The 22,759-nt window shown below is 42.2% G+C and overlaps 1 protein-coding gene across 3 annotated transcripts in view; it reads left to right on the top strand.

The window, feature by feature from the left end:
• The first annotated feature begins 342 nt into the window (after positions 1-342).
• Positions 343-22,759, top strand: part of PCDH1 (protocadherin 1) — a 335,047-nt gene continuing 312,630 nt past the window's right edge. Inside the window, exon 1 of one of the 3 annotated variants that reach the window (XM_089653136.1) lies at positions 343-915. In XM_089653136.1, coding sequence (XP_089509262.1) covers positions 864-915 — 52 coding nt within the window. In that variant the 5' untranslated portion in view covers positions 343-863. The remainder of the gene's footprint in view (positions 916-22,759) is intronic. The other 2 variants (XM_089653087.1, XM_089653008.1) reach the window with 2 other exon arrangements.

Raw genomic sequence — 22,759 nt, 5'->3', positions numbered from 1 at the left:
ATGTCCCTAGTACCTTTCATAGGCTTTTTTCGGTGTGGTTTGAGTGTGGGCGAGGACAGAGGGGCCCCATGATTTCCTATTGCCCGGGGGCCCCATGAGTTGTCAGTCCGCCCCTGGATGGGGACCTGTCATCCACCTGCTCTGCATAGGTCAAAAGATCAGTTAGCGAATCCCCTGCATGATCGGGACCAAATCCACCCCATCATCTGAAAGGGGCCTTAGACGGGAGCCAATCAACCTACCAGCAGGTCTTTAGAGTGTGGGAGGAAATCTATGCAAACTCCATGCAGACTCATGCACGATCCAATGTCTATCAAGCACTCCTTGGAACCATCAGTCTGCCAATCTCTGCTGTGGATGGAGCGTGTCCTCCTTCATCAGATCACAGCCTTCCAGAATGAGCCTGTGATTGTAACACCCAGAAATATTGCAATGAAATGATTTTTCCTTTGAGTCCCCCCCCTCTCCTGGATCAAACAAGTAGAGGAGGGGGAGGAGGAGGAGGGGCGGCTGGCTGCTTGGTGTGTTTGTTAAGGCAGTGAGGAGGAAGAGGAGCCCCCATTTGCAGAGTTAAGGCATGCAACAAGCAGCTGGCAGCTTTGCATGGAGAGAGGCAGGGAAGGGATGCTGGCGGAGTGCTGATCCCGGCTCCTCCTCCCGCACACAGACAGCGGGCTCCGCTCCTCTCCCGGCTCATACACAGCCACACACTCTCCGGGACGGAGCTCCCCATCCGAGGAGGTGATCGCAGGGGAGCCGGCACTCACACGCACACATACACTGCACGACTCCTCTCCCCCCATCGGATCGCCCATTTCTCCGGGACTTTGTGGATGTGACAGCCCAGACCGGCCAGGACAGCGATGAGGAGCGCTGAAGGGGGAGGCGGCTGGAGGAGACAGGGGGACAACACAGGTAAGGAAGCCCTAAAACTACTGCCTCACAAGTACTAGATCTAGTGTGGACCAGCCCCCAGACGTGCGATCGGGGGGGAGGGGGGCTGGATCTTCATCGGACGCTCATCGGAACACATCGCCTGTCTGCTGCTGGTGGGGGAACCTCATGGAGCACCCCTTTAAGTCATAGGGCGTCACCCCCCTCTCCCATGATGAAGACAGAGGCTGGGGAGAGAAGTGGGGGACCCCGACTTTGGGGATGTGGGGGGATCCGCTGCTGCCGGTACCGGTGATGGATGCCTTGGATTGCTGCTGCTGCTGGGAGCGTCTGATCGCCCAGGACACCCTCTGTACAGGAGATCGAGGAATACCAACCATCAATGGTCCATCGAATCAGCCCTTCACTGCTGGCTATGGATGGGGGGTGGGGGCCATAGCACCTCCTTATGTCACTATACAGACACTTCTTACCAGTGCTCATCAGTCCTGGGGAACCCCACTTACTTCCACTCTGCAGAGCACAACCCCATGCATGGTACTGGGGGGGCTGATCACATCATCCCTATATCCCCTATATGTATATACAGGAGAGAATCCAGATCTGCACCCCCAAAATACTGATATGTCACAGTAGTGATGCCTGATGATGTACTAAGCACTAGATATGATGAGCTGCCTTGTGTGAAGAGCAGGACCCCATGTATGGTCAGATCATTCCTATGTATATAAGGGAGAACCTCGCTATTCCAGAGGGATTTGCACCCCAACAATACAGATGATCACACTGACATGTCACAGTAGTGATGCCTGATGATGTACTAAGGACTAGATATGATGAGCTGCCTTGTGTGAAGAACAGGACCCCATGTATGTCAGATCATTCCTATACTTCTATGTATATAGAGGAGAGCCTCCCTATTTCAGAGGGATCTGTACCCCAAAAATACAGCCAATTACACTGACATGTCACAGTTATATGGAGTGATGTTTGATGATGTACTAAGGACTAGATATGAAGGGCTGCCTTGTGTGCAGAGCAGGACCCCATGCATGGTCAGTTCAATCTTTATGTATATAGAGGAGAACCTCACTATTTCAGGGGGATCTGCACCCCAAAAATACAGACGATCACACTGCCATGTCTCAGTAATATGGAGTGATACTTGATGATGTACTGAAGACTAGATATGATGGGCTGCCTTGTGTACAGAGCAAGACCCCATGCATGGTTAGATCATTCCTATGTATATAGATGAGAACCTCACTATTTCAGAGGGATCTGCACCCCAGAAATACAGATGATCACTCCGACATGATAGTATGGATTGATGTTTGATGATGTACTGAGAACTATATATGGTGGGCTGCCTTGTGTACAGAGCTGGACCCTATGCATGGTCAGACCATTCCTATATTGCCTATGTATATGGAGGAAAACCTCTCTACACCCCAAAAATACAGCTGATCACTTTGTAATGTCACAGTAGTATGGAGTGATGTTGGATGATGTTCTGAGGACTAGATGTGGTGGGCTGCCTTCTGTGCAGAAAAGGACCTTATGCATGGTCTGACCATTCCTATATTCCCTATGTATTTAGAGGAGAACCTCTCTGCACCCCAAAAAAACAGGCGATCACACTGACATGTCACAGTAGAGTATATGCCTGATGATGGACATGGCTTATGTGCAGAGCAGGACCCCTTGCATGGTCATAGGAAGCAGATCAGATCATTCCTATATTCTCTGTGCTGTATAGGGAGGATAGTGTCCATGCTCCAAAGGGTGGGGGGCTGTGTGATCTGCACCCCAGTAATACAGATGATCACACTGACAAGGAATAGTAGTGTTGAGTGATGCTTGATGATGTATCAAGGAGTGTAATTCATAGACATGGCTTATGTGCAGAGCAGGACCCCTTGCATAGTCCTAGGAAGGCAGACCAGAACATTCCTCTATCCTCAATGCTGTATAGGGAGGAGAGCCTCAGTACTGAACAGGGTGGTTGGCTGTGTGATTTGTACCCCAGTAATACAGATGATCACACTGACATGTCGCTGTAGTATAGAGTGACGCTTTCTAGCCACAGCTTGTGTGCAGAGCAGGACCCCTTACCCTGTCATAGGCTGAACAGAGCATTCCTATAATTCTCTGTGCTGTATAGAGAGGAAAGCTTCAGTACTCCAGAGGGTGGGGGGGCTGTATGATCCTGTACCCCAGTAATACAGACGATCACAGTGACTTGTCTGTGGTGTAGAGTGATGCTTGCTTGTGTACGAAGGAGTGAATGTGATGGACGTGGCTTGTTTCTAGAGCAGGACCCCTTGCATGGTCATAGGGATGCTGATCAGAACATTCTTATATTCTCTATGTTGTTTGGATGAGGACCTCCGTACTCCAGAGGGCAGGGGGCTGTGTGATCTGCACCCCAGTAAAACAAATGATCACACTGACATGTCACATTAGTTTAGAGTGATGCTTGATGATGTACGAAGGACTAGATGTGATGGGCATGGATTGTATGCAGGACTCATTGCACGTAGGGAGGCTGATCAGAACATTCCTGTATTCCTCTTGTTACTCCAGAGGGTGGTGAAGGGACTGAGCGATCTGTACCCCAGAAATAATGATGACACTGACATGTCACAGTAGTATGAAGTGATGCTTGATGATGTACTAAAGAGTGGATGTGATGGAGATAGAGAGGGTATTGGGGTGGGGGGGGGGGTATGGAGAGATTAAGGGGAGCCCCTACTCCAGAGGCACTGACTTAGCCAAGATGACCACATCTTATTCTGCATTTAGATTCATAAATAACACTCTGAGCATTGCAGATCTAAAAGAACGGGAGTCCATTGCCTTTTTTTCCAGCAGTAGCTGCTTATGTCCATACAGACTTGCATAAGAGGTATGACACAGGCATCTAGTGCTGTGCTGTCTCTAGCAGTGGTCAGGCTCTGTAGCTGTAATTGAGCTGTAGTCAGAGGCTGGACTGTGATTTCCCTGTGTACGGCTGCTATCTACGTTGCTTGAGATCTAGGATGTATGCATGGAGGTAAATGCTTCTGCTAGGAACACTAGAACATATGTATGCTGGTGAAGAGCACCGAGGGTGGGTGGGAGTAAGTAGGTAGTGAGATATTCCACAGAGCAGATTGCAAGCCTGCATAGCCCAGCCTTGCGTTCTCAGCTCGGGTTTCCTGGCTTTGCACTGCCAGAGGTAGGGAAAGCAGCTGCACCTTCTTAGATAGGCTGGAGATGCCTGCAGGTGTCTTGTGAGCACTGATCCAGCCAGTTAGTCAGGGAGTAGTTCAGTGCGGGGCTGGGGTCTTCTCACTCTAGTTATTGCTGTGAGTACATTAGTCTTATCCTTGGATGCACCTGCTGTAGCATCTACCTTTTCCCAGTCATCTGAAGCCAACCATCCTTCTATATGTACCTGCTGTATCATCTACCTTTTCCCAGTCATCTGAAGCCAACCATCCTTCTATATGTACCTGCTGTATCATCTACCTTTTCCCAGTCATCTGAAGCCAACCATCCTTCTATATGTACCTGCTGTATCATCTACCTTTTCCCAGTCATCTGAAGCCAACCATCCTTCTATATGTACCTGCTGTATCATCTACCTTTTCCCAGTCATCTGAAGCCAACCATCCTTCTATATGTACCTGCTGTATCATCTACCTTTTCCCAGTCATCTGAAGCCAACCATCCTTCTATATGTACCTGCTGTATCATCTACCTTTTCCCAGTCATCTGAAGCCAACCATCCTTCTATATGTACCTGCTGTAGCATCTACCTTTTTCCAGTCATCTGAAGCCAACCATCCTTCTATACGTACCTGCTGTATCATCTACCTTTTTTTCCAGTCATCTGAAGCCAACCATCGTTCTATATGTACCTGCTGTAGCATCTACCTTTCCCAGTCATCTGAAGCAACCCATCCTTCTATATGTACCTGCTGTAGCATTCACCTTTTCCAGTCGTTTAAAGCCAACAATCATTCTATATGTACCTGCTGTAGCATCCACCTTTTCCAGTCGTTTAAAGCCAACAATCATTCTATATGTACCTGCTGTATCATCCACCTTTTCCAGTTGTCTGAAGCCAACCATCCTTCTAAAAGTATCTGCTGTAGCATCCACTTTTTCTAATCTTCGAAACCCAACATCATTCTATAGGTGCCTACTGTAGCACACACCTTTTCCGGTCATTGGAAACTCACCATCGTTCTATATGTACCTGATGTAGCATTCACCCTATCCAATTATCGAAACCCACCACTGTTCTATATATGCCTGCTGTAGCATCCCCTGTTCAATAATGGAAGCCCACTGTCATTCTATAGGTACCTACTGTAGCATCCACCTTTTTATAATTATTGGAAACCTATGTTCTATATGTACCTGCTGTAACATCCATCTTTTGCAATCACTGAAAACCGTAGTACTGTATTTATGTAAGGCTTTTTTTTTTTTGTGCAACTTTGCCCTCATATCCTCATTTGCTTCTTTTATTGGACAATATGTGCCATTTTATGTCTTCTTCTCAGTATTTAAAACAATCCTTACATTACCCACTGGCAAGTTGGCCAAGAGACTTATTTAATCAGCGAATGCCATTAAAATAAGCCAGTCTGACTGCCATAAACAGTTCTTATGACTTGGCACTTGGGAAGACGCATCAGAATTGCTGCCATTATGATAAAGGTGATGTATTTGCAGACAGATCGTGTATGGCGAGGCAAATTTTAAAGATCCTATCTGCCTGTCCATCAAGAATAGTGACACCTCTTTTCTTGCACTGATCCTAAAAAGTGTATGTTGCAGCTGGAGTCGAATTCTTGGAGAATTTATTGCTCTTGTCGTGCAATTTAAACCCATTTCAGTGAAGTCATTGATCGAGGCACTTTTCTAATGGTTAACGAACGTTATGCCTATAACTGATCAAGCCATGTAGATTTGGTGGGCTAAATGCAAGAATATGGATTTGTTAACCTAATGCATTCTAGAGTATTTCACAAGCTATAGGGGTGTATGGAATGGCATACATTATATAATCTCTAATTTTTCCAGATCTCAAGTGAGAATGGTGGTGGTGTATTGGGGTGGCTTGAGACAGAGGCAGGCAGCTCAATTATTCTTGCACATGCATCTTCTCTCTTTTTTTTTTTTGCATTTATTTTTGAATAGCATGTGGGAAATGTTTGCTCTTTAATCCAAGGTGTTGCTGGTGAGAGCAATATGTAGCACCTCTTCTATAACCTTGCAACTTGCATGGAGTGCCTTTTTTTTTTTTTTGTCTCATATTTAACTATTTATTTGTGTTTTTTCATTAAAACCTTCCGACTTCTACCCTGTTCACAGATGGTGGGATACTGAGGAAGTTCATCTTAATTAGCAAATCTATTTCCTGTTCCCTAGAAATGGGCAAGATACATTCCACAATTGGATGGACTCCCATGAGTTGTATTCCCCCCCCCCCCCTTTTTTTTTTTTCTTTTTTTTCTTGTTTGCTCCCATCCATTTTGTTGCAATAGACAGGTCGCTTGTCATAGGCAGAGGTACGATCATGGTAGACCTGTCAAGATGTTCGCATTAAAGTAATGTAATTCTTGGTAGAACCTTGATGGTACTTGTAAATAAAGCAGAGAAGGCTCTATTGATCGTTAAGTGCCAAGTGCAGTAACCCATAGCAACCATTTTGAGTAGAGCAGTGAGCACAGATGGGATGCCATGTGTTACTGGTTGTTATTGGTTACCACTGCACTTTGCACAGTACCCTGCTTCATTAAGTAGGCTTGGTTGACTTGAAAGACATTGGAATGTTGGCTGGTTTGGTGGTCATCAGTGCAGGTCACACCTCTGTTGTGTATGTACACAAAAGCTTACAATCTTCCTGGGTATCATGTCCCCATCCTTCCTGGTTTTAATGAACGTCTGGCTCAGCTGCTGCAGACTCTTAAGAGCTGCCAGTTCCGACCTATCCCTGAAATGAGATGCGATCAGCCTTGCTGGGCTGTGCTTTTCTGCCCGATGAAGGAGTCTCAATGAACTCTGTTTCATTAGTGCCTTTCCATGTTTCCTCTTTTGTTTTGCCATTATATGTATTTAGATGTTTACCGAACACAATGCAGGGGAGAAATGCGTAACAATGGAAGTATTGATCTCTTCCGAACCGCACAGATTTAACGCTGAACATTCTTGGCCTCGTTGCAGCCAATAGATTAACGTTCAGTGCATTTATTGTATTATGAATTATATATTGTATATATGTATAAAATCTTGTTCAAGTCACTGCAGCGGTTGCATGTCCTTCCACCGAAGCTCAGTCACTTGGGGATATGCTTTGGTCCTTAGTCTGGAAATTGTTTGGCGTGGAGGGGGGGGGGGGGGATTTGTGCCACTTTTTTTTCCCTGCCGGATAATGAAAGTCCATTCGCCTCCAGAGCTATCAATTATCTAGCGACTACAGCATTCCACTTGTGCTCCGCGGCAGTGAAAGTCAGGCTGTGTTATAGAGGCTGGCTAATCATGGTTCGCCAACTGTGGTCTGTGTCTGCCAGTAGAGTAAGCGAAGAGGATTATTCGATACAAACGTGCCCCCCCCCCCTTTTTTTTTTTTTTTTTCTTTTTTCCCTTATGCGTGTATAGAAATCAGATTCAACAGCTTTTGTATTCGCTTGTTCGTAAATGCTTAAGCTGAGTTGTATAGGTTAAATAAGCTATAGGTATGTAGGATTCCACTGTCAAGTCAGATTAAGAAAAAATAATGAAGGTGTTTGAAGACGTAGGGCTGGCTTATTTTGCTTTTTGAATTGTGCGTTTGCACATCAGGAATAAATCCGAGACAGCGAGTGCGCTTTTGGTGTGTCGGGGGAGAATCGCGGCTAGCGTCGGCGAAGAAGCCACTGAGATCCACTTAACACTTGTTGTCTCAACATAAAGCCTCGATGTCTGTATTTGCAATATTAAACCTGCTTTCTCCAAGCTGTCACCTGTAGCTTCAACCCCACCCAGTCTTCGCATCCCCCCCCCCCTCACGTTATTCGCCGTTCCTGCGTTCTTAGTGATTTTTCACAAGGCAGTGACTAGAATATATATGAATTTATGTACTTGGCTACGCACTCCCTCAGTGCAAGCTGTAGATTATTAATGATGGCTGTATGGTGAAATAAGAATTGAGTGACGCCGTGAAAGATCAGAAGCTGCTTTGCACGTATGGGCTTGCTTAACAAGGCAGCTCAGAGAGCGATGAAGTGCAGTAACCCGTGGCAACCAATCAGACGTCACTTCGGAGCAATCAAGACGATGAAAGATAATTGTTAATTGGTAGCAGCGCTGCTCTTTGCATATTCTTCTTTTTGTCTTCATAAAGACACCCAATTTAGTGTTGATAACTGCAGTATGTCAGTGTATATACGTCAGATGTGGACAAAATCTGCTAGGCTCTATCAGCCTGCAAGCTGTGTGTATTTACGTATTTTATTAAGGAGATGTTTGTGCAGACGCGCACACGCACCTATGTGGTTGGTTATATATTCATTTTTAAAATGTCCCTTTTAATGCATCAAGGCACGCCATATTAAAGGCTTAAATTTGATAGTAGGATGCCTGATCTTTGAATCTGTGTTGTCTTTCCATTTCGTTCGCTATTTTCAGGATCTGCGGTTATTTTCTGTGCACTGTGCCAAAAAGCAGCCAGCACGGTAGAGGGAATCTCATAAAACGTAGCGTGATTATGTATCTGATTGAATACAATGCACACTTCTAATGTACTGTTATAATGGATGACAGGAGCCGGCTTCCTAGAACGCTGTGGAAGCTTTGGAGAAAGCTGCGTGTGTGTGTATCTATAATATATATTTATATATATATTAATATAGTTATAATATATTATATATATATATATATATATATATATATATCTATTTCCCGCAACCCTTCCACAGACAGTAGCACATTGAATCACATAGATTCATAGATAAACTCCTTCTGGTCCAGTTGGGCCCTGTAGTAGTAATGAAAAAAGTGGAAAAATTTAAATGTTTTATATATTTATTTTTTTTTATATAAAAACATAACTAGGCGTAATGCTTTGTTTCGTGATTGGCGTTAAAGCTGCAGAAAAAATCTGTTCCATTATTTAGTAATATATGCCCGACCCATTTTTTTTTCTTTCTCCTCCTGTTTGTATATGTATCTACTTTATCGCTTAACAGCTAGACAACTTAATTTATGGACAGGGATATTCTATATGTTGGCGCCTGTACAGACATGGGGGGGGTCGGGGTCTGGAGCAGCTCTGCCAAGAAACCAATCGGCTTCCAGGTTTTATTTTCAAAGCTTAGTTGAACAAGCTGAAGTTAGAAGCTGATTGGCTACCGTGCACAGCTGCACCATTTTCTGAGTTCACCAGTTTTAGTAAATCTTCTCCGCGGCATAGTAAGTTACTGCTGCCAATCAAATTTCCTCTTTCCAGTTCAGAATAAGCAGTGTAGAGAGGGCTGGTTGATTGGTTGCTGTAGTGTGTGGCGTTTTGCGCATTGTTTGCTGCTCTGTTAAATACATCTGGAAGTCTTGCGTGCGTAATGCCGATAAAGCCTGTTGTCATAACCGATAGAAACCACCGATCAGCATGGCTGCTGAAGGTGACTTTTGTTCCCGTGGGTTACGGCATGACGCTTCTCTTTACGTTGCTAATAACTAAGCCAACATATTATGGTAATTAACACATAACGTGAAGATTAACCCGGAACGTTTGTGTGCTTTGTACTATGATGTGCCTTTTTAAAAATTGTAACCATAGATCTATTTTGAAAAGCAGTACCATGTTAATTATTTAGGATTGGTCATCTATCTGATGCCTGGTTACTTACGGCAGAGCCTATATTACAGAGCCCTCTGGGGTATAAAGCGTTTTGTAGTCCTTTTAGCTCAATGAGGCATGTCTATAACTGATTATCATAGGTGTGTATATTGGCAAAGGACCTATTTAGTAATAGATGGCATTAGGAGGTGTCAAGCTTCTAAGTATATCCCATGCATAGGCTTTGTGTAGCATTTTCTGTATGTTGTGATAAATGACAATAATAAAGAAAAATTATATTTTTTGGTTGCTGGCGTATGTAGTTTCCGAAGGGTTAATCGTACAGGTCTGGTGCCATCTTGTTTTTGTTGCTGTTGGTTACTGTGCCTTTTAGAGAAATTCTAAGTAAGCAGCACAGAGAACACTATGAAACAAAATGATACTGTGCATTGAAGCAAGACTGTGTTTTTCCTGTGTTTTAAATGTATGTTTTTAATAATGCCTCCCTCAAGTGATGGCTACTTGTTTCTTTTTTGTTCTTAGTTTTGGAGCTTTGTTCCAGAGCGGTTTAGATGATACAGAAACGAATAATTGTGTGATGATCATTATTTTCTATATTTTGTTATTATTCTCATTTGGCATTTGTTCGAGGAGGCTGTAATAATCCTGACAGCCACTAGAGGCATCGTAGAGCCATAGAACAGGTGGGCAGCTGTATTGTCATCTTTTATGTATACATGGTTTTTCAGACTGTACTTTTTTCCCAAATTTATGTGCAAATGTAATGAAGTTGTGCCGCGGAATCAAGTCTCTTAGTTCAATTCTGACACTTCAAATTGACAGTGCTTTGCAGTAGAACAGGGACATTAGGCGTGCAATAATTCTTCCGGTTTCTGTCTCGGATTATATTTGCAAGTGATCACACAAACAAGCATTTTACGTTTATGGGAAGAGACGTCAGGCGTTGTAAAACTGTAGCCGTTTGACCGTTTTAAAAACAGATGTTTACTGAGTGCTGCGCATAAATGAGAGAAGGGGAAACCCATAAAAAGTGCATTTTCTAAATAAATGAAGGGGACGCTAATTTAACTAATTATTTTCCAGAACAGCTTTCACTTTTTGTTGTGTGCGGGTTTTGCTTTGTTTTTATTAGTGTATCTTATTAAAAAATAGACTGATTTATCAGTGTCTGTTCTAACGGTCCTAATTTCCTTATAGCCATCAGAGCTATCTCTCCGATCAGACTTGATAGGCGGAATCTGAACATTGTGGCTGTAGAGAAATATGAAATGTTTGGTATGTTGTTTAAAAAAAAAAAATAAAAAAATCTGCTGAAAAGAAATTCTTATTGCTGATGGTAACCAAATGGCTTCCAATTGTATTTACAGTTCAGTTCTGGTTTGAAAATACATTGTTGCAACGGGCAACAAGAAATTCTTTTCTTACAGCATGGGGAAAAAATGTATAGACTAGGCTCAATTCACAAAGCTAACACTCCAGAATAAAGATAATTATTTTCAAAAAGGTGACAGTTATTTTCAAAGTTCGGTGAGATTTAAAATGAGATGTGTGATCAAAATAGAAATTCCTATCTTCATGTTAAAGCTTTGTGAATTAAGTCTAATGAGCCCTTTGATACTCAATGCATCATGAATTATTTGACTTTGGAAGTGATTTGATGTTGCCCATTTATCTGGTGACAATTTTTTTTCTTTAAATATCTGGTTGTTATGGATAAAATGTCTGTGTGTGTGTTGTTTTTTTTTTTTTTTTTAAAGCATTAAGTCCATGTTTACAGGTTTGGTCTACACCAGCCTTTCTCAACCAGGATTCTGTGGAACCATAATGTTCCTTCAGAGGTTACTAGAGATTTTTTTGTGAAGAGAGCAATTTCTTCCTCTTAAATAAGTAACCAATGGCACCAAGGATCTTTTTAGCTACCAGTAAGGAAAGCACTCTTCCTCGCACAGACCACCATGCTATATTACCATGATAGTCGTTTTTGGATGGGATTCCTTGAGACCTGAGTTGTTTGAAAGGTTCCTCCGTGTTAGGTTGAGAAAGGCTGGTCTATACGTATGGGATTCCCAAGTCAAAAACCATATGACCTGTTTTTCAGCATTGCTTATTATTGTCCAGTGAATGGTTTAATAATAGGATGAATTATGAGTACCTGTGAGTATTAGAAGTGCTCATTATTCCTATAAAGTACAAATTGTCCCTTTTTTTTTAATGTTGTACATGTCACATTCAAGCTATCTTAACCAGCTGAAAAGTGGTGATGGGTCTGCTATCAGAACGAAGGGTAACAGAGATCTTTGTGCTGATTTATCAGTAGAGACTAGCTGATCTGTTGAAAACCTCATTCTTCATCACCTTGAAATCCTTTTCAGTTAATGAAGAAGTTACAGAGTTGATTTCTGATTGGGAACAAAATTTTGCATTTGGTATATTTTAAATTCTCTGTGCATTTTCTTATAGAATGAGTTTGATTGTGTATTATACAAATCCTTCCCTCTCTTGTATGAACAGCCTACCTTGTGCCATAGTGAAAGACAGAGCTGTTTCTTCAGGGCTAGTCATTCACATCGCTGTGTCAGATTTTGCCAGAAGCCTATCTGCTAATTTGTTCAAGCTGCAGTTGTATAAATTAGGCCTTCCTGTCATTACCCCACCAGTGGTGACCTCCTGTAGGACCAAAAGGTACAGATGCTACAACTGGCAGATGGAGATATTTAGGTGGTCTTGCACCAAAGTGATTTTCCTAACCTTTTAATTGTCTGCTACTGGTGTCTGAAAGTCTAGCATAGGTGCAAATTTGTCTACGTATAAATGACTTTTTTTGATTGTTTGGCAGTGAAAGTTGTTATGCTTATGGTTGTGTATATGTATTGCTTCTAGATTTAATTGGAAAAATATGAGCCATCTTGTTTCCTCCCAAGTAGTTATAGGGATGTTGGCAAAGTGTCGGGTGGCCAAAGGATCTTGTTTTTAATTCACATGTGCCTGTCTGCCCTGTAGACGTGTCAGATATTTGTGTCAGCCCATTGGGGGAAAACCATTCTCACCCACCTAATAATAACCTCTTAAGCTCACTGGAGATGGGCAGAGGAGAAGTCTCTATGGGGAAGCCGGATAGCTTGATTTTAAAACCAGGTGATCAGCCTGTAATATCTTTAGCCACTTTTTTACATGGCGGAAACAGGTCTTAACGAATGTCTTCTATAATTTTATTTTATTTTAACCAGGTCATGGTTATGTTATCCTATGCATTACTTTGTAGATCCAAGAATAGGAGGAATGTGTCATACATATCCTATATGACACCCAAAGCGGATATTTTTTCTTATTACCCAACTGCGCTATACAACAAATTTATATTCCGTAATAATCATAAAATGTTTATTAGTGACCAGAAAAGAGAGATCCAGTGGGAGAAGAGCCCCCTTAGGTGTGGGGGGGGGGTCATTGGGAGAAGGGACCCCTTAGGTGTGGGGGGGTATTGGGAAAAGGGACCCCTTAGGTGTGGGGAGGGGGTATTGGAAAAAGGGCCCCCTTAGGTGGGGGGTAATTGGGTGAAGGGCCCCCTTTGGTAGGAGGGGGTAATTGGGTGAAGGGCCCCCTTTGGTAGGAGGGGGTAATTGGGTGAAGGGCCCCCTTTGGTAGGAGGGGGTAATTGGGTGAAGGGCCCCCTTTGGTAGGAGGGGGTAATTGGGTGAAGGGCCCCCTTTGGGTAGGTGGGGTCATTGGGAGAAGGGCCCCCTTTGGGTAGGTGGGGTCATTGGGAGAAGGGCCCCCTTTAGGGAGGGGGGGGTCATTGGGAGAAGGGCCCCCTTTAGGGAGGGGGGGTCATTGGGAGAAGGGGCCCCTTTAGGGAGGGGGGTCATTGGGAGAAGGGCCCCCTTTAGGGAGGGGGGGTCATTGGGAGAAGGGGCCCCTTTAGGGAGGGGGGGTCATTGGGAGAAGGGGCCCCTTTAGGGAGGGGGGGTCATTGGGAGAAGGGGCCCCTTTAGGGAGGGGGGGGTCATTGGGAGAAGGGGCCCCTTTAGGGAGGGGGGGGTCAGTGGGAGAAGGGGCCCCTTTAGGGAGGGGGGGGTCAGTGGGAGAAGAGTCCTCTTAGGTTGGGGCGTCAGAGGGAGAAGGGCCTTTTTTAGATAGGGGGGAGGGTAGCAGAAGAGCCCCTTTTAGGTAGGGGGTGTCAGTGGGAGAGCATTCTTTTATGATGGTGGTCTGTTAGCAGAATTCAAAGGCATCAGTGGTTAGTGACCTGAGAGACTAGAATTGATGCTTCTTGCCACTGGTTCTGCTGAGTGATGTTGGTGCAGGCACTGCCAGATGGGGGATTGATCTGCAATTGCACAAGGAACCCCTAACAACCTCCTGGAGGAGCCTGACCGAGAGGCTGGTCTATGAGGACGTTTGGCCATGTCACAAATTGTAGAGCCTTCTTTAAGTTCTGCACTCGCCCTTATCTAACTAACCAGCTGTTTTGCTTACTCTGCTCTTAAAAAAAACAATGGAAGGTGAAGTCTGATTTTGTTACTGCGCTTTATAAAGTTGCTTTTTTTTTTCTTTGGTAGACCTATTAAATGAGCTCTTTAGTTGGATTTTCAGCTTCTTTCTTTTTATTAGCCTTGTATTTTGTAATTTATCTTGCAATGTGTGCTTAATAGGCAAGTTCACATTAAATAGGCTGGGGGTCTGGCTTCATGTTTCAAGTCATGTGCGATCTGTTCCCGTTCACTGATTGTCTTGCAGCCTTTGCGTTAGTGCCGTCCTGGTCCGCAGTATACAGGCTCCGCTTGTTTGGCAGCAAGACCCCACACATGTACAAGCTGAGACCTGCGGTCATACCAGGATCTACAACTCTTGCCTGCTCAGAAGCTTCTGCTGAGATGCCCAGAGGCAGCATATCTGCTACAAGTGTCAGGTGTAATGAAATGACTATTTTAACACTTTGATGAATGCCCAAGAAAATCCACATACTGCCGTGGACTTTCAGTGCTTTAATTCCTGGATCTATATATTTGTCAGCATTACAGTTACAAAGTCTGTAAAACAAAACTTTGCTGTCATGCAGAACTTCATCTCCTTATCCTAAATTGGATGATATGATGTTCTCTAAAGCATTTTAAGTATTCTTCCTTGGAGGAAAAAAAGGAGTTTAAAGGGATTTTCTACTTTTCATTTTGCAAGATCCCTTCACTGCTAGGCTGATGTGAAACTGAGCAACTTTCAGTAGATGTCTGAAGTCAATGCAACTGAAAAGCTCAAAGAAAGGCAACAGGCGGATTCGGATTTTTACGGTGTGTTACCCTGTACATGTTAACGTGTGCTGGATTGAGGCCGTTTATTCTGCATGGGCTGTGAATGCAGCACAGTACAGGTTGTAACAGACCTGCCCCATATTTTCTGTTGCACATTGGTGTGTTGTGCAGTATTGGCTAGGTGTGTTGGGTTGCCATTCAAAATGAAGAACCCTGCAACGTGCCAGATTTTTTTGCACATTACCACAACACACAGATGTGAACAGAGCCTTAATCTGGCCATAGAAGGATCCAAATTTGGCCGGTTCAGAAAGTATTCATTTATGAGCTAGCTTTTTGTACACAAGTTGACCTATCGATCGACTTGTGTACAACCACCCTGCCTGTTTTTTTTCCCAATAATCTGTGCTGCCTGCTAAAGCCGGCAACACTGATCATTGTATTTTGCCAGCTGGGAAGGCTCCCAGTCAGCAGAATACGATGGCACAGCGGGTAGGATTCCCTCATTCTCATCGAATTTCCTAGATTGTAAGCTCCAAGGAGCAGGGCCCTCCTATCCCTCTTGCATTGAACTGGACTGTTGCTGTATTGTCTCCCTTTTATATTGTAAAGCGCTGAGCAAACTGTTGGCGCTATATAAATCCTGTATAATAATAATTTGTTGATTTATGAAACCTAAATTAAACCGTGAATATTTGTGCTCCCAAGTAATGGTCATCGGCTCTACACACACCTCTTCCTCCACACAAAGTGCTCCCAGGATTCCCCACTGTGTGATGCACTCCTTTAAAGGATAAGTTCACCTTTTGGAAGATGTTGCATGTTCCACTCGTTTTTAGGGTGGAACATGTAACATGTTTCCATAGCCACAGTTGCCGCCCCCACCTCCCTCTGACAGTACGGGGAGACATCTCCCATCTGTCAGATTTGAAAATGGCATGGCCGTGTGGGGCTCCACCTACACGGCCGCGTCACTCATTCACAGAGTTCTGTGGATGAGTGCTTACAAGTCACGGCAGCCTTAGCGGCTGTTGGTTTGTAGTTTCCAATGAACTACCACGGTGGTGTGGAGCGCCATGGGAGTTCATTGAAGCTTCGGAATATCGCTGGTGCAATGCTTTATAGGCTCCTTTAGGACAAAAATAATAAATGCACGTTTTTATGCAGGTAAACTTATCCTTTAACCCCCCCCTTAACTAAATAAGTAGGTTAAAGCCAGCTTTTTTTCAATATAGTATCCTCAGCATCCTCCCACATCTCAACTATATAGGCCACTTTATATTCCATTAACAATGTTGTGAAGCCTACTGCATGGAGGACGTGTACCATTATATGACTATTACTGGCAGCTACACTCAGAAAATGACTGTCAGAAGGCTATCTGTCTACAACATACAGAAATGACTGAAAATCATCTGGAGGATTATTTTGGATGTAAAGCCCACAAACTGCTCCTGATGTGACCCTTTACCTGACCTTTTAATGCCTGTCCTTGCCATTTGTTGGCCAAATGCTGCCAAATTTGTTGCAGTGCAAGGAGGTTGTTTGTGAAAGTATTCCTGGACCAGGGAAGCAATGTAGATCTGCTTGCCCCATTAAAGTACCATCAAGGATTATTTATTTATATCAGGTACTTATATAGTGCTGTCAATTTGCACAGCGCTTTACATCTATATATTGTACATTCACATCAGTCCCTAACCCTCAAGGGGTGTACACTCTAAGGTCCCTAACGCTCACAGTCATACATACACATACTAGGGCCAATTTAGACAGGAGCCAATTCACCTACCAGCACGTCTTTTGGACTGTGGGAGGAAACCGGAGTACCCGAAGGAAACTCACACAGGCACAGGGAGGACATGCAAACTCCAGGCAGGTGGTGTCGTGGTTGGGATTCGAACCAACAACCCTAGTACTGCCTGGTGGAAGTGGTATCCACTTGGCTAGTGTGCTGCCCAGATTAGTCAAGCAAGCAAAGGTTTGCATTTACTACAACAAAGCTAGCAGTCATGTACCACTGTTTATAGTCTGGTTTTAAAGTTGCCTTTACTACGTGGCTTCTGACGCGAAGTATATTCTAGCATCGCTAAAGCATTTAATAGAAAGTTCCCTCTTCGTATTGATCAGCTTCGGCTGGTACTAAGACAAAGAAAGGGCGGCCCAACAAAAGAAAAAAAGGCAAACTAGCAAGATCTAAATTTTATTTTTTATTACAGTATTTATATATATATATATATATATATATATATATATATATATATATATTATACTTTTTTTTTTTTTTTTAGAGACCGTTGCTTGGATCTGTATGGCTTTAGGAGTAATAATTCTGTAGTGTCGTTCTAATCTCCAAGAAAGTTGAAAACTGTATCGCTCATTGGTGTAAGTAATACCTGAACATCGAATGTGATATCAAAGTACAGTTTGCTCTACCACAAGATTCTTTACTGACACAAAATATGTGTAGAAATCTAGCAAACGTGTGATCACCACCCAGTTGCATAACATTTTAGAGAAATAGGAGAGCACAGCCTATCGATCAGGCTTCGTATAGAGAAGCTGGTCATTGCGAAACGATGGTCTCTGGGGCTATCCAGCTAGAGAGACTTTCTAAGATGTTACCATGGAAACTCAGCTTTGCTTTGACGCTAGGAGGAGATCATGTCAGCATATTGGCATGAAAGTGGTTAACCCATCCTAGACGGTGTAATCATTGCCGTGTAATGTATCGGAGATTGCTATATGCAGTTTTTTTTTTTTCCCCCCTTCTTTTAAAAAAGAAACATATCTCTGTATAGATGTGGATGTATCGTCTGTCTTTATTCAGATTACTGATGAGACAGATTCTGCTCATTTTCTTGTTCTATAAACCTATGTATATGTTCCCTCCTGTAGTCTCGCTGCCTTTTCCTTGTACATATCTGTGTCCATAAAGACACAGCAATTAGTCTTGACAAGCTAACAGTTTGGTCCATTATAAAGAATAACTTGTGTGTAATTGAAAACATTGTAAGCATAATCCATGCACACAGACGTCCCCGTTGTCTAATTGTTACAGAAATTGTTCTTCAGAGGAATTCTAGAGGTTTTCATGATATGATCTAGTTTTCCATAGCTGCAGTGTTGCCCGTTGCTTACCCAAGCCCACCTGAATTTGGTGACGTCGTTATTTGACGACTTAGTATATTATGCAAACTGTTTACTAAATAGGGGTATAAACAGATTCAAATACTGAAGGTAATCAGTTCTTTCATTTGGATGTGGGAAAAGCACTGATGATATGAAACGTGTATGTATGATATGATACGTGTATTTGCTCAGATTGGTTCATTCAATATAAAGGAAATTAGTAGTCTTATCCGCGTGTTTTTAGATAACTATGTAAAAGTGATAATTTTGAAGAAAAGGTTCTTATTAATATGTGTTCATTTTTTAATGTTGTATTTTGTATTTCTTTTATGTACATGAGGGGAAGGCATATTTTCCCATTACATATGCAGGTGCTACTTCCTGCACTTTACTATAGCTGTGCTTTACTGCTCCTTCTCTCAAGCCAGCTCAGTGAGTTGAAAAACATGCACTCCCTATGTTCTCGCAACAATTTTTGAAAGAGATGCTGTAATTGCATTGAGCCACTGGGAGTTCCATCTAGTGGCCATACTGCAATTCTCTTGTAAATTGGTAAATACCTTTTATGAAAATGTAAGAGTCATATCCAACGTTGTATTTAAATTCCTGAAGCCTTTCTTCTTTTTTTTTTTTTTTTTTTTTTTTTTTTTTTTTTTTTTGTAAATCCAATCCCCTGATCCCCTCCACACGTCAGTGCTGCTTCTCTTTTGAATTGAATGAGATCCAACTTCATCTTATTTCCTGGAAACCTAAACTGTCATGAACTCACCCCCTGGGACTGCATCATTCACATCAGCACTGTCTTCATTCTCTATCCCTTGTTCTCTTTTGGATTGAATGACGTCCCTCATTCACCTCATTCAACCCACACCATGGGAACCCTATATGTCTCAGACACACCTTCTGGGGTGCAGCATATACATTAGCCTGGGCTCACGGTTCAGTGCTGCAGAGAACAGTGCTGGTGGGAACCATCCAGTGCTGCAACTAGATGAAGGACATGGGATGTCGTCATAGGACCATCCAGAAGACATCTGAAAAGATATGTATGCTGACAACTTTTTAAAAATGTAATGCAGAGGTGGTGCACTCCAAACCTAATTTTAAGGCAAGTACTTCATTATTATTATTTAATAATTTATTTTTGTTAACTGGAAATGTTTAATAAGTATCGGAGAGAGAAGCAACCAAACATTGGGGTTTAGGGGAATTATAACGAAGAAAGATTGTGTTCCAAAGATGACAACCATTTCTAGTTTTAAGTGCTTTATATTATGGTGTCCTTCATGTTTCTAAAGCAGGTGCCATTACTTTAAAAGTGTCTGCTTGTTCTAGTCTCTATTGAAAGGCAAACTATCACTCTTCCCAGACATTTTATTGCCTAAAACCTTGCATTTATGCTTTTTTATTTCTTTAAACATGTTATAATCAATAGTAATACATCCTTCGGTAAAGTATTTTTAGAAGGTGTTAAGATGTCTGTCGCGGCCAGCGATTGAAAATCGCATATAAACTTGTAAACTTGCCCATAATTACCTCTGTTGAGACATATTGTGCCCATAATTACCACTGTGGATATATATAGTGTATATATTTATATATTGCCCATAATTAGATCTGTTGAAAATTGTGTGTGTATGTGTGTGTGTGTGTATATATGTATATATATATATATATATATATATATATTTATTTTGGGCCTGGCCTCTTTTAAGAAGAGATTGTCTTGTACTAAAATGCTTATTTGCTGCGAATCCTATAATTCTCTAGCAAGTTATTATTTTCTTTCAACTACAGTAAGCACTTAGTTGCTGCGATTTCCAGGTATAGTGAATTGCCTTAATGTCTGTGGAATTGGAGAAGCTATTGTCAATCCCATGGGAGTCATATATTTTTTTTTCTGTGGCTATAATTGCGCCCTTGCTAACATTTAGATTCTGTAGAATCCTTCTGCAATCTCTGTCCACTGCTTGGCTAGCATAAAAATACATTGCCAAGACCGTTCTCTCTTCTGCTAAAGCTGACATGGAGTGCAGTAACTGTGTGATGTGGCACTGTAGCAAAGCCATTAAAGGGTCTGCAATATCTCTAATCTCCAAATCAAAGCAGTCATTCCATTGATCTATAGAATACTGTATACATCTTGTCTTGGATACAGGTTTCCTAACATTCATTTTATCCAAATTAATATGGCATATGTTATTTGCACCTGCATAGATTGCTGTATAGCTAGATAGTTTAGGGACCTCTGGTTCTCTGGGCTCCATTGGATTCAACATTTTGCCATGTGCATAGTTACGCTCTTCCTAGTTTTGATTTTGCAGAGTCCTGGTCACAATCTGTTTACTGTTTGACTGGCATAAAAATACATAGCAGATGAGGAAAGGGTGCCATTTGGCTGTATTTAAAAAAAAAAATTTTCAGAAGCATCCATTGAAGGGTCTGATTAACCCCTTCAACACCACTTTAGAAAGATATGTCAAGATTGACCATGTGCCGTTATCAGGGCATGTAAATAATATTATATATATTTTATTTTTTTTAAGCATGGATTCTTTCTGTTCTTTTTAGTGATCTGTCACTCCTAGCTTCTTTTTAACCTTTAGGACCTCTGTGTGTTTTTCTTGGCTCTCTCCTTATCTGTTAATGGGCCTGTAGCCCAGATCCTCTGAATAGACAGATAGTGAATCAGTCATCCTTCCGGGAGCTATTTAGAGGTGGTCTTGTTGTTAATTTAGGAATAGTCACGTTGAGACAGTCCAGATTGAAGGTGAGCCCTGGTGACTGAGCTCTCATTCATCCCCTACACAGTCGCCTCTGCTTTTATTGTCATGTACTGCAGAGCAGACCTTTCACCTCTGGCAGTCCATTACATGGATTTAAGGTCATGGTTTTCAGCGGGAGTGCTGTTATTTACAAGGAATGTAATCCTCTGTTGAGTAAACTTCTCACAAAGCTGGTAATCGGGGAAATAAAAGGTTTGTTCAAACCTGTCTGCTGACAACTTCTTAAAGGTCCAATCCAGAGGAAACCTAACTCTTGAAATCCATAAGGGGTAGTGCCATCTTGAAGCTTGAGGTTTTCATACTCCTCATACAGAGAGACTTTTGTGCCAAACGTCCATTGCGAAGATCTTCTTAAACAGCAACTCATTTAAACCAGCCATTGGGAATAGGAGTTGGATTGGTAAATGCTTAGAATGCTTAGAATTTGTTGGGTGTTTTTTTTAAAACACATAGGATCTGATTCACCAATCTGCAATGGCAAATAAGGTTTTCTCAATAGTTCTGATGCATTTTAAAATACCATACCGGAATATTGACTGATAGGTCATGCCTTAAGTACACTTGAAGATGCAGTAAATGCTACATTATTTAAATCTTGATGAATCTGGGCTATAGGATGTTTGAAAAAGATGTTTATGTAGCACATACTTAATGGTTGACATCAATGAAAAACTGGAAATTCACACGCTTTAAAGGTGTTGGTCTCTCTGAAGGTGGAGACATTAAATGATGTCTCGAGGACTTTTTATTTTTATGTGGTCTTCCATATTTCTAGCAACGTTTCAGTAAATTCTTGGGTCTCAAGTGTGCACCGATGCAACCATGCCAACTCTCGGAGAGCCATTGGGCAATCCTTTGATTGCCCAGGAGCAGCAAGGATGCAGGGTGGTACATATTTCATTGCTTTGGGTTCACATGTAAATTGCTGATTTCCATGCAATTACAAACTGAATTAGGCAGTATCAAAAAATAATTGTTGGTACCCATGATCGAGCACTATGGGAAGTCTGTAGTCTTCCTTACTAACTGGTCACAGAGGAGGAACAGAAAACGAGAGAAGTGGCTGTGTATTGCCGCAGACAGAATTGTCAATTTTTTTAGTTTTTTTTGTTTTTTGTTTGTTTTTTTTAAATCCCCACCAAATCATCTTTTCATTTTTCCTAATACTAGTTTTAAAAAAAATTTTCCCCAATAAAAAGAAAATTATTTAAGTCAACCACAGACGTTTTGAGTTTTTTGCAAATTAATGTGAATAGATTTCTCTTGTGTGCTTTTTATTGCTTAAGCTTTTCTTGCACTGGCCAATTATAGCGAGCAATATTTCTAACAGTTGAATAAGCCTGATTGCGAGTGGCTGAAAATGAGATTGACATTCTGTTTGGAAATCCCTGTATTCACAAGTGTGTTTCATTAAAAAGCAGATGAACTTTCTCTTGACTGGAGCTCCCTTGCCCCGCAGTGGGTGGAGCAGGTCACTGAGACACATGAGTTGGTCATTGTTGGCAACTTTTGGAATTCATAGGAAACCAGTGGAAGGCAATGAGGCTTTTTTTTTTTTTTTTTTGTTTGAGAGTTTACAGCTAGACTTTAGTGTTTGGGGTTGCACAGTTTATTAACTACAACAATTAACCGTTGCAAAGATTGCAGAATGTCAGTTTCAAGATTGTCTGTCTGCTTCTGGGTCCATTAGGTTTTCCCAAAACAGCAAAGCTAAAGTGCAGGCTGGCGACTGGCACAGATACAGAGAGTAAAGACAGAAAACAGAGCCCGCTTTCCCTGTCAGCTCTCGGAGCTAGCTTGGAAGTGCTGACTACATTGCCAAAGGTCATCCCTGTCAACCAGATGCACTATTTCTGGTCCTGTCATCA

The sequence above is a fragment of the Staurois parvus genome, unplaced genomic scaffold, assembly GCF_062004578.1.
Source record: "Staurois parvus isolate SC_StPar_1 unplaced genomic scaffold, SC_StPar_1.0 ptg000006l, whole genome shotgun sequence".
Classification (NCBI taxonomy): domain Eukaryota; kingdom Metazoa; phylum Chordata; class Amphibia; order Anura; family Ranidae; genus Staurois; species Staurois parvus.
The sequence above is the reverse complement of the archived record's forward strand: the minus strand, read 5'-3'. Positions and strand labels throughout refer to the sequence as shown.